At 42.5% G+C, this 12,025-nt stretch overlaps 1 protein-coding gene and 1 long non-coding RNA gene across 2 annotated transcripts in view; one reads left to right on the forward strand and one right to left on the reverse strand.

Moving 5' to 3' along the window:
- The window catches only part of LOC128422335 (uncharacterized), a 33,349-nt gene extending 31,412 nt beyond the window's left edge, over positions 1-1,937 (reverse strand). Inside the window, exons 1-2 of the long non-coding RNA XR_008332482.1 lie at positions 1,830-1,937; positions 633-771 (exon numbers count right to left, since the gene is read on the reverse strand). This is a non-coding gene — a long non-coding RNA (uncharacterized LOC128422335). The remainder of the gene's footprint in view (positions 1-632; positions 772-1,829) is intronic.
- Positions 1-12,025, forward strand: part of LOC128422327 (chromatin remodeling regulator CECR2) — a 123,857-nt gene that overhangs the window by 63,948 nt on the left and 47,884 nt on the right. Inside the window, exon 2 of the mRNA XM_053406204.1 lies at positions 4,814-4,908. Within this exon, the coding sequence (XP_053262179.1) occupies positions 4,814-4,908 (95 nt within the window). The remainder of the gene's footprint in view (positions 1-4,813; positions 4,909-12,025) is intronic.

The raw sequence follows: 12,025 nt of genomic DNA on the forward strand, positions 1-12,025 counted from the left end.
CTCCCTGCAAGGGTAGACTTTGATATTTCAAATTTCAGGGGAGTTCTGCTCAGTTCACTACATAGTGATGCCCTACAGTGCCCCCTAGGCTTGGTGCCTCTGCTTCCTGGGGAGAGCATTCCACAGAGACCCACTGCAGAAATGGCTTGTTCTTATGTTGCCACCCTTCAGACCTCTCATGGAAGAGGCACAAAAACAAACGCCTCAGATGATTATCACAGTGTATGGATCAGTTCATATGGAGAGAGGCAGTCCTAAAAGTACTGCAGTCCTGAGCAGTTTAAGGTTTTATAGGTCAAAACCATCACTTTGAATTGAGCCTGGAAACTAATTGGCAGCCAGTACAATTGGGTCAGAATTGGCATTATATACTCAAACCATCTTGCCTGGCCACTAAATTCTGCACCAACTGAAGTTTCCAAACCATCTTCAGAGGCAGCCCTATGTATAGCGCATTGCAGTAATTAAACCTAGAGATTACCAGAAGTTAGTCAACAGAAGTTAGGCTATCCCTGCCCATATAGGGGGTGTCATTGGACCACCAGCTAAAGCTGATGGAAGACACTCCGAGCTTCTGAGGCCATCTGAGCCTCAAACGGTCGAGGATCCAGGAGTACCCCCAAGTTACGTACCTGCTCCTTCAGAGGGAGTGTAACCCCATCAAAAGAATCCAGTCTTGAGCCACCTCAGAGCCAGTTGCCTCGGCATAGATTTTGAAGTTCCCCAGAGCCAGCAGTCGGGGAGTCCTCAACACAGCCTCTGAGGCCAGCTCTAAAAATAAGGGGAAGATATTGACTATATCCCATTTGTTAGTGGCCCAGTATTGAAAGAAACTTTGATTATCAAGGAATAGAAACAAAACATATGGCATAGTATTCTAATATAAAAGTTGACCTGTTATAAGAGACTCTGGGTGAAATACAAAAATCACTCTGAATTAGAAGCATAGTTTTATGTGGTACTAGAATAAGAGGACTAATTATGAAAATGTTAAGAGGTATTTATTGTGCAGAAGACAAATTTTGGCATCTTTTTTCAGTGAAGGATTTGAAATTAGTGAATAGATTTTTAAAATGTTAAGTATAGTATGATACACTGTCTTGATTCAAAATACGAAGGAATAACTGATTATATTCTATTTAAATAAGAATTTTTGTTATTTCATTAAATATTTAAATTCTAAGGACATTGCAATGTACAGTGGACCCTCTGGATACGAATTAAATTCGTTCTGGGGGTCCGTTCACAACCCAAAATGTCCGTAGGCAGAGGTGCTGCTTCTGTGCACACGCGGGGCACACAGAGCGCTTTTGCACATGCGCGCACGGCAAAACCTGGAAGTATACACTTCCGGGTTTGCCGCTTTCGTAACCCAAAAGTTTCGTATCCAGAGCGGTACGTAACTAGAGGGTCCACTGTATACTTAAGATTTGTTTTCAATTGTACTGTAATTTCCCCCTTTTTATATGTTAACTTTTTTAAAATTAAGGAAAATAACTTTACCTTCCTTTTAATTTCCCCCACACACTCAGTAAATGATGGTGCAGATAGAAATATTTGAAATTCAATAATAATGCCTTTCAAACTTCTTCTTTTCTAGATCAAACATGTGTATCCAGTCTGATTTGATTGTCTTTTAAGTTTTCTTGATTGTGTAGCAGATGATCTTAAGTATTTCCAGCCAACTATCGAACTGTTTATATCTGATTGGGATTCCTCTTGGGTGGTGTCTAAACAAGGGGAATATTTGCCTTATAGAAAATACAAGTTTTCTAAAACAGAGCTCTACATGATTCCTCAACCCTAGTGTCTTGGGGGTCTGTATCTACCTTCTTCCTATCTCCATCCTTGCCCTTCTCCAGGCGGCGGCTGCTGCTGCTGCTTGGTGAGGTGGATATCCATGCTGTATGCAGAGTGTGTTTTCCCAACGACCATTGCAGGACTCCAAGGGATTTAGTCGTGAGGGGGGAGGGAGAGATGTTAAACAGGCTTTTCCCTAATGAGCTGTGACGCCAGCTGGAGAGGGGGAGAATATGGCTTTTCTCTCCTGTCCAGTGTTCTGTGACTGTATAGAGGGGGTGGAGGAGGAACTGTGTGTCTCCATTTTGTACCTCCTCCCACCGGTCCAGTACACACACTGTGCTGATTTGCTGCCTCCTCCGTTTCCTTTTTGCTCTGTCCCCAATGCATTTTGGCAAGGTTCAGATTTCTGTGCTCACAGCTCAATGCTCAAGGAGAAAAGAGAAAAACAAAGGACTGAGGGGGATGTGGAGGGAGAGTCACTTATTGCCCTATCTCAAGACTCTGCACTGTGCAGTAGAGCTAGTGAGAATCCTGCTCCTTTCTTCATTTGCCAGCAAATCTCTGAAAATTAATGGTTGCTATAAGTGGTTTTATCATCTGCTTTAAACACTCATGCTAGCTACTGTCCCACATTGGCCTTCATCATTAGGGCTTGAAAGTTTAAATATTATATTTATTTTCCTAAAAACTCATTTCTTCAACATATGCTTTTATCAATAGAAATTAATCCAACAAAGATATTATCTCATTTCCCATACTAGGAGTGTATGTGAGTTATGTACAGCAGAAACTGTAAGTTTGATTCTTTGGATATGTAATAGAAGAGCGCTCACACCCATACATACTACTCCAAATTGTTCTTTAACCCAAACATTGTTTTCCATGTTCAAAAAGCTGTTTGAATTGATACAACTGATGCTTAAAAGGAAAAAGAAATTGGCATATTCAAAGAACTAAGAGGCACAATAACCAAATAACAAAGATCCATATATTAAAAATAGTATAGTGCTTTGAGCTCCCTGGAGGAAAGGAAGACTATAAATGAAATAAATAAATAAATTTTAAGAGTACAGTCATACCTCATGTTACGTTTGCTTCAGGTTACGTTCTTTCAGGTTACGTCCCGCGGCGACCCAGAAGTACCGGAAAGGGTTACTTCCAGGTTTCACCACTCGTGCATGCGCAGAAGCGCAAAATGACGTCACACGCATGCGCAGAAATGCCAAATCGCAACCTGCGCATGCGCAAGATGCGCCGCTGCAGGTTGCGTTCTTTTCATGTTGCGAATGGGCCTCCAGAACAAATCCAGTTTGCAACCAGAGGTACCACTGTATTAATTAAACATGAAAAGGTTTTTGTTATTTGTGTACTGTGTATGCTAACTCTTTGAATTGTATCTGGAAAGACCTACTCACAGACCCATAACCATTTATGCTTATGTGGATATATCCCAATACTTGCTGGCTGCCCAAAATGTACCAGGAAATAAGAGCATAATGAAATGGACCAGGCTGTACTCTGTGCCATATTTAATGTGCATACCTAAGATCATGCAATGAAGATTAACAGTAAACTAGCACGTGTTAATTTATCTTTCATAGAAGCAGAGGGCTCCTCTGAGGCTTCAGTCCATCCAGTTTCAAGAACATTTTTACAGACTTTACAATGGACTAGAAACTTGTGCTTTTTAAAAATCAGATCCCCATGAGACTGTATAATGTGCTTAGTGCTACATTTATCAAGTTTTATTTGCTGCTCTACTAGGAGTGCCCTAATTCCCATTTCCCAGAGCTGATTCAGGAGGATACCATAGTTGATGCTATCAAAAACCAATGAGTTCAGTAAGCAAGAGCAAGGTTGCACTTCCCATGTCCTGCACTCTGCGGAGTTCATCCATCAGGGCAACAAGGGCCAACTCAGTTCCATGCCAAGGCCTGAACCTAGATTGGAATGGATCTAAACAATCTGTATCCTCCAATAATGCTTGTACTGCCCTACCATGGTTCTTTCCACCACCTTCCCCCAAAAGCTATTTTTGCACTCTGGCCTCAACCAGTCAGCCCTGCTCTGCTAGATTTAAAAAGCCAGAAGGGATAGAGGTCAAGGGGCACATAGCCGGATGCACTACTGCCACCACGTTGTCCACACCAGCTGATTGTATAAGGTGAAACTGATCCCACAGAACATCTTCAAGATTAGCAGTGGATACTTCAGCTGGAGCTGCGACAAGTACAGAGTCATGATCCTCCAAAACTGAACAACTTTACCCTCAAAATGCATATCCAGTTGGTCATACTGGGAGTCTGTAATCTCTGGAACATCCAAAATAACTCAATCAGCTGGCTACCAGAGGATGCTGTGCTAGCTGCAGAATGAGCCTTTTTTGCAGCCCACAGTGCCACATGGTAGGCGTGATTTTGCCCCCCCCCCAAAAAAAGAACCTTTATTGATTACATCAAGGTTGTGCCCTGCCTGGTGTGTCAGGAGTGATGGCCATGAAGTTTTGAGCTGTTTAACCTTTGCTTACAGGTGTTTTTTGTTTCTTTGTTTTGCAGTGAATTTAGACATCTAAAGATCAGGAAATGGAAACAGATATAGGCATGCCTACATAATAATGCAAATTATTAATCACCCACCCACCCAGTGTTAGCTGCGGGGGGGGGGGGAGTTGTTGCCAAAGTATGTTGCACATGTTATTTTAGACTCAGCTGGAAGCCATTTTTCATTCCTAGCTCAACAATTGCCTTACTCTTGCTATCTTTGGGCATAGTGTCAGTTTCTGTGTGTAAATCAATAATAATAACTACATACCATTTGTTTCAGGACAGTGAAATACAGATTATAAAGCAGTTAGCATGCTGGAAATTCCATACAAATGATAACAATGCAAATTATATTTGTTCTGCTAGAGTTCACTGTTGGTAAGATCACATGTTTTCAATGCTCCCACCACCAGTCTGGAAGGAAAGGATTTTGGAGAAGTGTTTTTAAATGTTCTTTCTCTCATTAGGAACTTGAAGCAGCTCTTTACAGTGATGATGTGGAGTTCATCAGTGATCTGATTGCCTGTCTTCTTCAGGGTTGTTACCAGCGCAGTGACATTACGTGAGTAGTCTCATTCCATGGTTTAAATGTTTTTTGAAATAAAGAGAATTAACCCAGTTGAGGTGTGATACAACTTCTGTGGAGTGCTGAAGAGATAGATGCCAAACCTGAGTCCTGAATAAGTGTCAAATGAATTCTAACAGCTTTCTATTCTAAAGTGGCTATTACTATTTTATTCATAGCCCAACTATCATATTCGGATTCATAATTTATGCCTCAAATATTTGTATGTTGTTAGTATGATTGGTTAAATGTGGACCTCTCATTTGATCCTGCTTAAAACCCTGCATGAGAAAATCCAAGGGCTGTTACTGAAGCACTGTGCAATTCCATTTAAACAAACAGAGGTTGTGAAACATAGGCATTTCGGATGATCTAAAGCAGTAGCTCCCAAACTTACCCCTTCACAGACTATTTGAAAATTGCTGAGGGTCTTAGTGGACAACTTTATTATTATTTTTACCTTTTGTGGATTCCACAGAATTCAAATTGCAATGCAATAAAAAAACACAATATAAGAAATAAAGCATTTAAAATCAATTAAAATCAATATGAATATTTAATGCAAAGCATATGCCATCTCCTGTCTTCAACCACAATTTCGTAGACATGCATCCACCACCTAAATGATGCTTGAGGACAACGTGGTCCAGAGAGCACAGCATTCACACTGATCTGTGATTTGTGACTCCTGATTTTCTTCTTCACTTTGCTTCCCTTTTAGAAAGACTTTAGAGATGTGTTAAATGAGTAAAGTAAAAGTAAAATGTCTAATAGTACACTGATGGCCATTGTGTACATGATAAAATGTTCCCATTAGATGCTTACTTGTAACTATTCTAGAATGCAGTGAAATTTTGCAGTGTTATACAGAGCTCAGGGTTGCCTGCCCATGAGGCAAAGTGAAGCCACCTTGGGCGGCGAAATGGGATGGTCCGCTGCTGCATACAGAGGTGCTATGTTTGGGAAGGTCCAAAGAGAGCTGTTGCTAGTCAGTGCATACACTGAACTAGATGGGCTAATAATCTGACTCAGTGCATAAGTCAATTCCTTATGCTCCTGTGTTCTTCCTAGGTAAGCCTAGCAGACACCTCTTCTTGTGGCTTTAATAATGTAATTGTATAGGACCCTTAGTGCATTTGCTGATAGCCTACCTGCTTCTGGTAGATGGAATGCATTTCATCACGATGTCCTGTTATGCAACATGGGACAGAAATTTAGCACTAAATGGAATTGGTAATAACCAAGATGATGGGCATTTTACTTGGTCGTGGGGTTTAGGAAAAGAAAATAACAGTTCATCCAGAACATTCAAACCCCTGAGTTCTCAGCAATTTCCATTCAAGGATTTGTTGTTATTCTCAAATGTGTGGGACTAGGGCTCTATATTCTAAGTCACACTCCCCTTTGAAGGGCAATTTCTGGCAGAAATTGGGAGTATAAAGGGGGCTCAATCAAGAAGATTGCACTAAAGACTTTAAGCCAAGGCTGTGTGAGCTCTCATCAACATGGCAGTGTCTTAACTGTGTCTGCTTTCCCTGCCATAAATACTGTCTGCCCGTCTGAGAATGGTTTAATTTTTATGTAGCGATTTACATCTATAACATGTGTCTCATTATTTATTTATATTTTCTTGCACAGCATGTAAAAATTGTTGACTGGGCTGGAACTGCTTGGCTATTGTTTTCTGTATGCAGCATGATTAAAGTACTTCTGCTAATTATAATGTACTCTAAAGTAATTTTAGAAATGGAGGCCTAGCTGAGAACCATTCTGGTGCACAATTTAAAAGTACTTTGGGTTAATTTGCTTATTTGTCTTGAAGCGAAAACATGTGTCAAGTCTGTGCCACATGGCATTGGGAGCCTTCCGATTCTGGCTTTAAAAATTGTCCTGTTTTGTTATACAGAGAAAGAAAGAAAGAAAGAAAGAGTGTATGTGTATGTGTGAGGATGATTAAAACAGTCTTTTTAATGGGTATACCACAAGGCAACTGTATTTTATAATCTGAAACAACTTTTTCTTCCGGTAGCGTTTTGAGGCGTCTGAAAAGATTACTACAGAGTGTGCCTTAGAAATGTCCACTACCTAGTGGTTAGAAGTGAAATGCCTACTTATCCTGTCTCTATTTAAAAATGTTCTACTATTGTTCAGCTTCTGTTCTGTTTAATGCAAACAGAAAAGCTCCACACTCACGGAGACTAATATGACAATACAATGTCACAGATATGTGTGACTTTTCTTGCTGGAGCTATCTTTGCCTAGTAGTAGGGCTCAATTAAAGATTTCAGCAGGCACTATCCTGGCTGCTTGGTTTGGCCAAAGTTGTAAAAACTTTATGAATGAGAGAGAGGGAGGATTAACTGTTTTTACCAATAATTTTATTGTTTTATCCTTTTTATCCTATTGACATCAGGCACTGGACCCTTTTCAGTTCCTGCTTAAAAACTTATTTAGGCAAGCCTATCCAGGGGTCCCTTTACCTTTACCTTATCCAGACACATAGATTTTGACGTGTTTTAATCTCTTTTTAGTATACTGTTCCTTTTAATTATCTTTTAATGTTTTAATTACTTGTTTTTAACGTTTATTCATAATTTTAATATTTCTTGTAAAACTACATAGAGGTTTTATGACATTCAAATGGTATATAAATTTTGTTAGACGGTGGGCTGACTGGATGAATGGATTGATAGATAGATATTGGCAGGATATAGTTAATATAGTGAGGCCAATGTAATGCATCCTGTCTCTGGGGGGCAAACAGTCCTTTCTTCTTCATGGTCTCTATGCTGGCACATTTATGAGATCTGCTCCTGGGTAGAGCAGCATTTCAGAGTCTTCTAGAATTAAGAAACTGCTCTGAAGGTGTACTACTCCCCTCAAGCGGGGAGCCCATGTGCTAGGCACATGCCTAGAGAAGAGGGTAACCATCTTCGTGCCCACTTCTCTTTCAAACTCCACCTCAGTAGCATTGTACGCTCAACTTTTCAAACCAAGTGGGCTGCAAGAGTACTTTGACATGGAAACTGTGGGCCGCACACTGCCTTATTGCCGGTGTAGGGGTGGATGAGGCCAAAATTTGATGCTCCCTCCAGCCTTCATGCTGCTTTCCCAAAGTCAGCTAAGCGAGGTGCTGGGCTTTGGGAAGGAGACACAAAGTTCTGGAAGAGTACTAGAGCCCTTGTACCTCCTCCTCAAAGCTGCAAAAGCGCTACCTAGTCTTAGCCAAGGAGGCAAGAGGACTAGGGCCCTGGCAGAGCCCTCACCCCTCCTTCCCAAAGCTCAGCGCCTCAATTAACGGCTATGGGAAGGCAGCGCAAGGGCTGAGGGGGCATAAAATGTTGCTGAAGGCAGCCAAAAAGGGCCTCGAGGGTCATATGCAGGCCTTGGGCTGCGTTTTGGAGCACCCTGCTCTAGAACTTAAGACATTTGTCTGGCCCTCTACTTGTAATAGTGTTTTTCTTAGGGTGAATGTAGTGTGAGAGTATCATTGTGGCTGAGAAATAAAGCAGTTCCCTATTGTCAGATACTTCTGCTGTGGGTGTGGAAAGCAGTCCCATATAATCAAGGCCTCTTCGGGCTGTGTGCTTTAGCAATGACCTTGCAGCTCTTCCTCCTTTCCAGTCTCCTCCTTTTAGGTAGCAGTGAAACTAGCCTGCTTCAGCTGTCATCTCTAGGTTAAGTGGCTGCATTTGCTTCTGTCAAGCTCGTACATGTGTCTGCGATGTGATCTGTTATTAGATTAGACGGCTCCCATCGGCTCTCCATTCCCCCAGCTTCCCAAGGGATTTTGTGCTGTTTCAACTTTATTCCAATTCTATCTGTGGGAGTGCTGTTGGAGTCCTTGTATCAACAGCTAACTTGCTTGGCTGTGAGATTTTAGTTACTAAAGTCTAGTTGAGAATAGATGGGGGGAGGGGAATATTTTTAAGTGTGCCTCTTACCTTGCTAACTGAATAGTTCTTAGAATAATAGCATTGTAGAGTTGGAAGAGACCCTGAGGGCCATCTAGTCCAACCCCCTGCAATGCAGGAATCTCAGTTAAAGCATCTATTTTTGGCTTAAACTATCTAGCACCTTCCCTTACTTAAGGATTACTTCTCACAAACTATACATGCACTCTCATAAAATATGTCTTGTGTCTGAAACCTGTGAGATGTGACTGTGAACATACCTGCCCTCTGCTTGAATATGCATGGAAGGAAAAAGCACACTTATAGTACAATATATGTATATTTTGTACTTGAATGTAGAATTCTTACCTGGGTTGTAAGAAATGCCCCCGAGTGGACTATTTAAGAGCTGAGTACTTTTCATAAGCCACTAGATTGCACAACACTTCCTGATTGCATTGCTAGAACTGGTTTTGCTCAAAAAATTAATTTCAAATCAAGCATTGCAGTGAAACAGATGGGACTTAGGCAAAGGTTAAATTATCTTCCTAACAGATTTTTTGCCCCAATTTTACAACTTCATATTTGAGAAAACCCAACCAAGTTATGATGAAGTGGCTGAAAAAAACCACGATGATCTTATGTGAAATTCTTGTTTTTTGTGTTGCATCTAGTGCTGATAACTTACAACTTACTCACAAGGCTTTTGTCCCTACCCAAGATTTAAGTCAGGCTTGGGAATCACACATAAGAATAATCCTGCTTGATCAGACAAAAAGTCATTCTAGTACAGCACCCTGTTTCCAAAAATGGCAAGCCAGCTGCCTCTAGGAGGCCCACAAGCTTGCTGTTGCTTAGCATCTTTTGTTTTCTTTCTTTCTTTCTTTTAATGAAACCACATTAATTTAGGACAAATCCTCTTCAGAAGGCAGCTTACAATAAAAATGCTAAAAGCATCTTGATATTTCAAGATATAGGCATCCCCCCACTTGCGCGCAATCGACTCGTGTGACTGTGTATACGTGCAGCACCGAGACATAATCAAATCAAATAAGTCACCATATTTTTCGCCCTATAGGACGCACTTTTCCCCCCTCCAAAAATGAAGGGGAAATATGTGTGCGTCCCATGGGGCGAATGCAGGCTTTCCCCTCTCACTCTCTAGGCTTCAGGAAGCTCTCCGCAAGCCTTGGGAGCCCGGCGCGACTTCCCGCTGGGCTCCCAAGGTTTGCGGGCAGCAGCCTGCATCCTGAAGCCTGGGGCACGCTGAGCAGTGCTCCCGGGCTTTGGGCAGATATCTGCAAGCCTGGGGAGACCAGCGGGAGTTCCCGCCGGGCTCCCTAGGCTTGCAGATAGCAGCCTGTTCCTGCACCTGGGGGGGAAATATATTTTTTTCTTTATTTCCCCCCCCAAAAAACTAGGTGCGCCCTATGGGCCGGTGTGCCCTATGGGGCGAAAAATACGGTAATTCAAAAGGAGGGAGAGAGCTGGAGAGTCCCCGTGGCTCACGAGGAGACCCTCCTCAGAGCCCAAATAGGATTTCAGTGAGGGCCAAGAAGAGGCTGACGGTGCTGTGGCGCTTTGCTTAGGTTGCTTAGCCCCCCTGCCTAACACTTGATGCGCACGGTAGCGCAGCCGTGGCCGTTTTCATATGTGTCCTCCAGCTTCCTGCCGGCCCCAGAGCTTCATTTCCACTTAGGGATATTTTTGCAACAGTATTTTTGATTGAATTAGAGAGAGAGTGGCAAAGAAGGGTATTCAGAGGTTTCAGAGGTTGCTCCCTACTTATGAGGTTTTTACATATGTGTGAGGCGCCAGAATGTAACCCCATGTAAGTGGGGAGTTGCCTGTATTGTACTTTTTTGAATATGAATAATAGCTACCATGGCTAATAGCAGTTAGTAAATTTACTGTCCATAATTCTTTCTAGGGAAAGTAGACAAGGTTCCTTTTCTGCACTGTCTATGGGAGCTGACTATAGATAGGCACAGGTCCTTAGTGGAAAAAGTATGCTGCATTACCTTGCTTGACTTAACTTCTTCATAGGTTCACAAGCTGTTAGAACTAGCCAGAAGGCTTCTCCTTTGGACTTCCTCCTCCCAGTAAAGATAAGCAAAGAGCTCCGTTGTGGCTGTCTGGGGTCAGGCCTGCAGCTGTAACTCAGATTAGGTTGACCTTAATCAGAAACAAGCCCTTTTTTGACAAGTCATGATAGATAGATTGCTGTAGGGGAGAGAACATTAGTTATCCCGTAGGTTTTTCTCTTTCTCTTGATACACTCTTTGCTTCTTCTGACCCTACTAATGATGTCTGAATGAGGTCATCCAAACACACATTAGACTCCTCCCCATAGTCTTCATTTATTTCTAGACAAGTTGCATTTGTGAAGAAAATATTGCCAAGTAATTTAGAATAAAGCATTAATGACCTTGGGTGTCACTGGAAAAATGCTCCCTTCTGCTGCAAAGAGAGAAACATTACACATCTTGCCCTTTCATCTTCCTGAACTTAGATTGCCCTCTCCCAGCCTAGAAGAAACTATATAAGCAGACATCCCTATGGAAGCAGGCTTTTCTTTTTTTTTGGTTGTTATAAAGGTAAGTGCCAGTGAACAGTTTTGTCTTTTTATGGACAGCAACTACTCCCTACTCAGTACATTTATGAGTGCACTAGAATGACCCCACCCCTAATCATATGATGCTGCATGGATAATCATGCTACCCCGGTACTGGGAAAAAATGGTGTCAAATTAATTTGTTTGCATATCTATTCAACTATGGTCAGCACTGACCCCCATTAGCTGGCCTGACCTTTGGTTTAGGTGGTAAATTGGGAAGGGTTGCAAATTTGCATGTTCTCTCCCAGCCCAGCTTCCCACCCACTTGCTCGCTTCCATTTACCGTATTTTTCGCCCCATAGGACGCACCGGCCCATAGGACGCACCTAGTTTTTTTTTGGGGGGGGGGGAAATAAAGAAAAAAAATTATTTCCCCCCCAGGTGCGGGGCTGGGGCGGGGGAAGCCCAAGCTACCCCCGACCCCAGCCCCCAGAACAGGCCGCGCGGCTCTCCCATGGCTAGCGGAGGGCTTGCCGGCACCCAGAAGCTTGGGGCGTGCTGAGCTCAGTGCGCCCCAAGCTTCTGGGTGCAGGCAAGCTCTCCGCTAGCCGTGGGAGAGCTGCGTCTCCCACAACTAGCAGATAGCTTCAGCGAAAGCCTGCAT

Source organism: Podarcis raffonei, chromosome 10 (assembly GCF_027172205.1).
Source record: "Podarcis raffonei isolate rPodRaf1 chromosome 10, rPodRaf1.pri, whole genome shotgun sequence".
Lineage (NCBI taxonomy): Eukaryota > Metazoa > Chordata > Lepidosauria > Squamata > Lacertidae > Podarcis > Podarcis raffonei.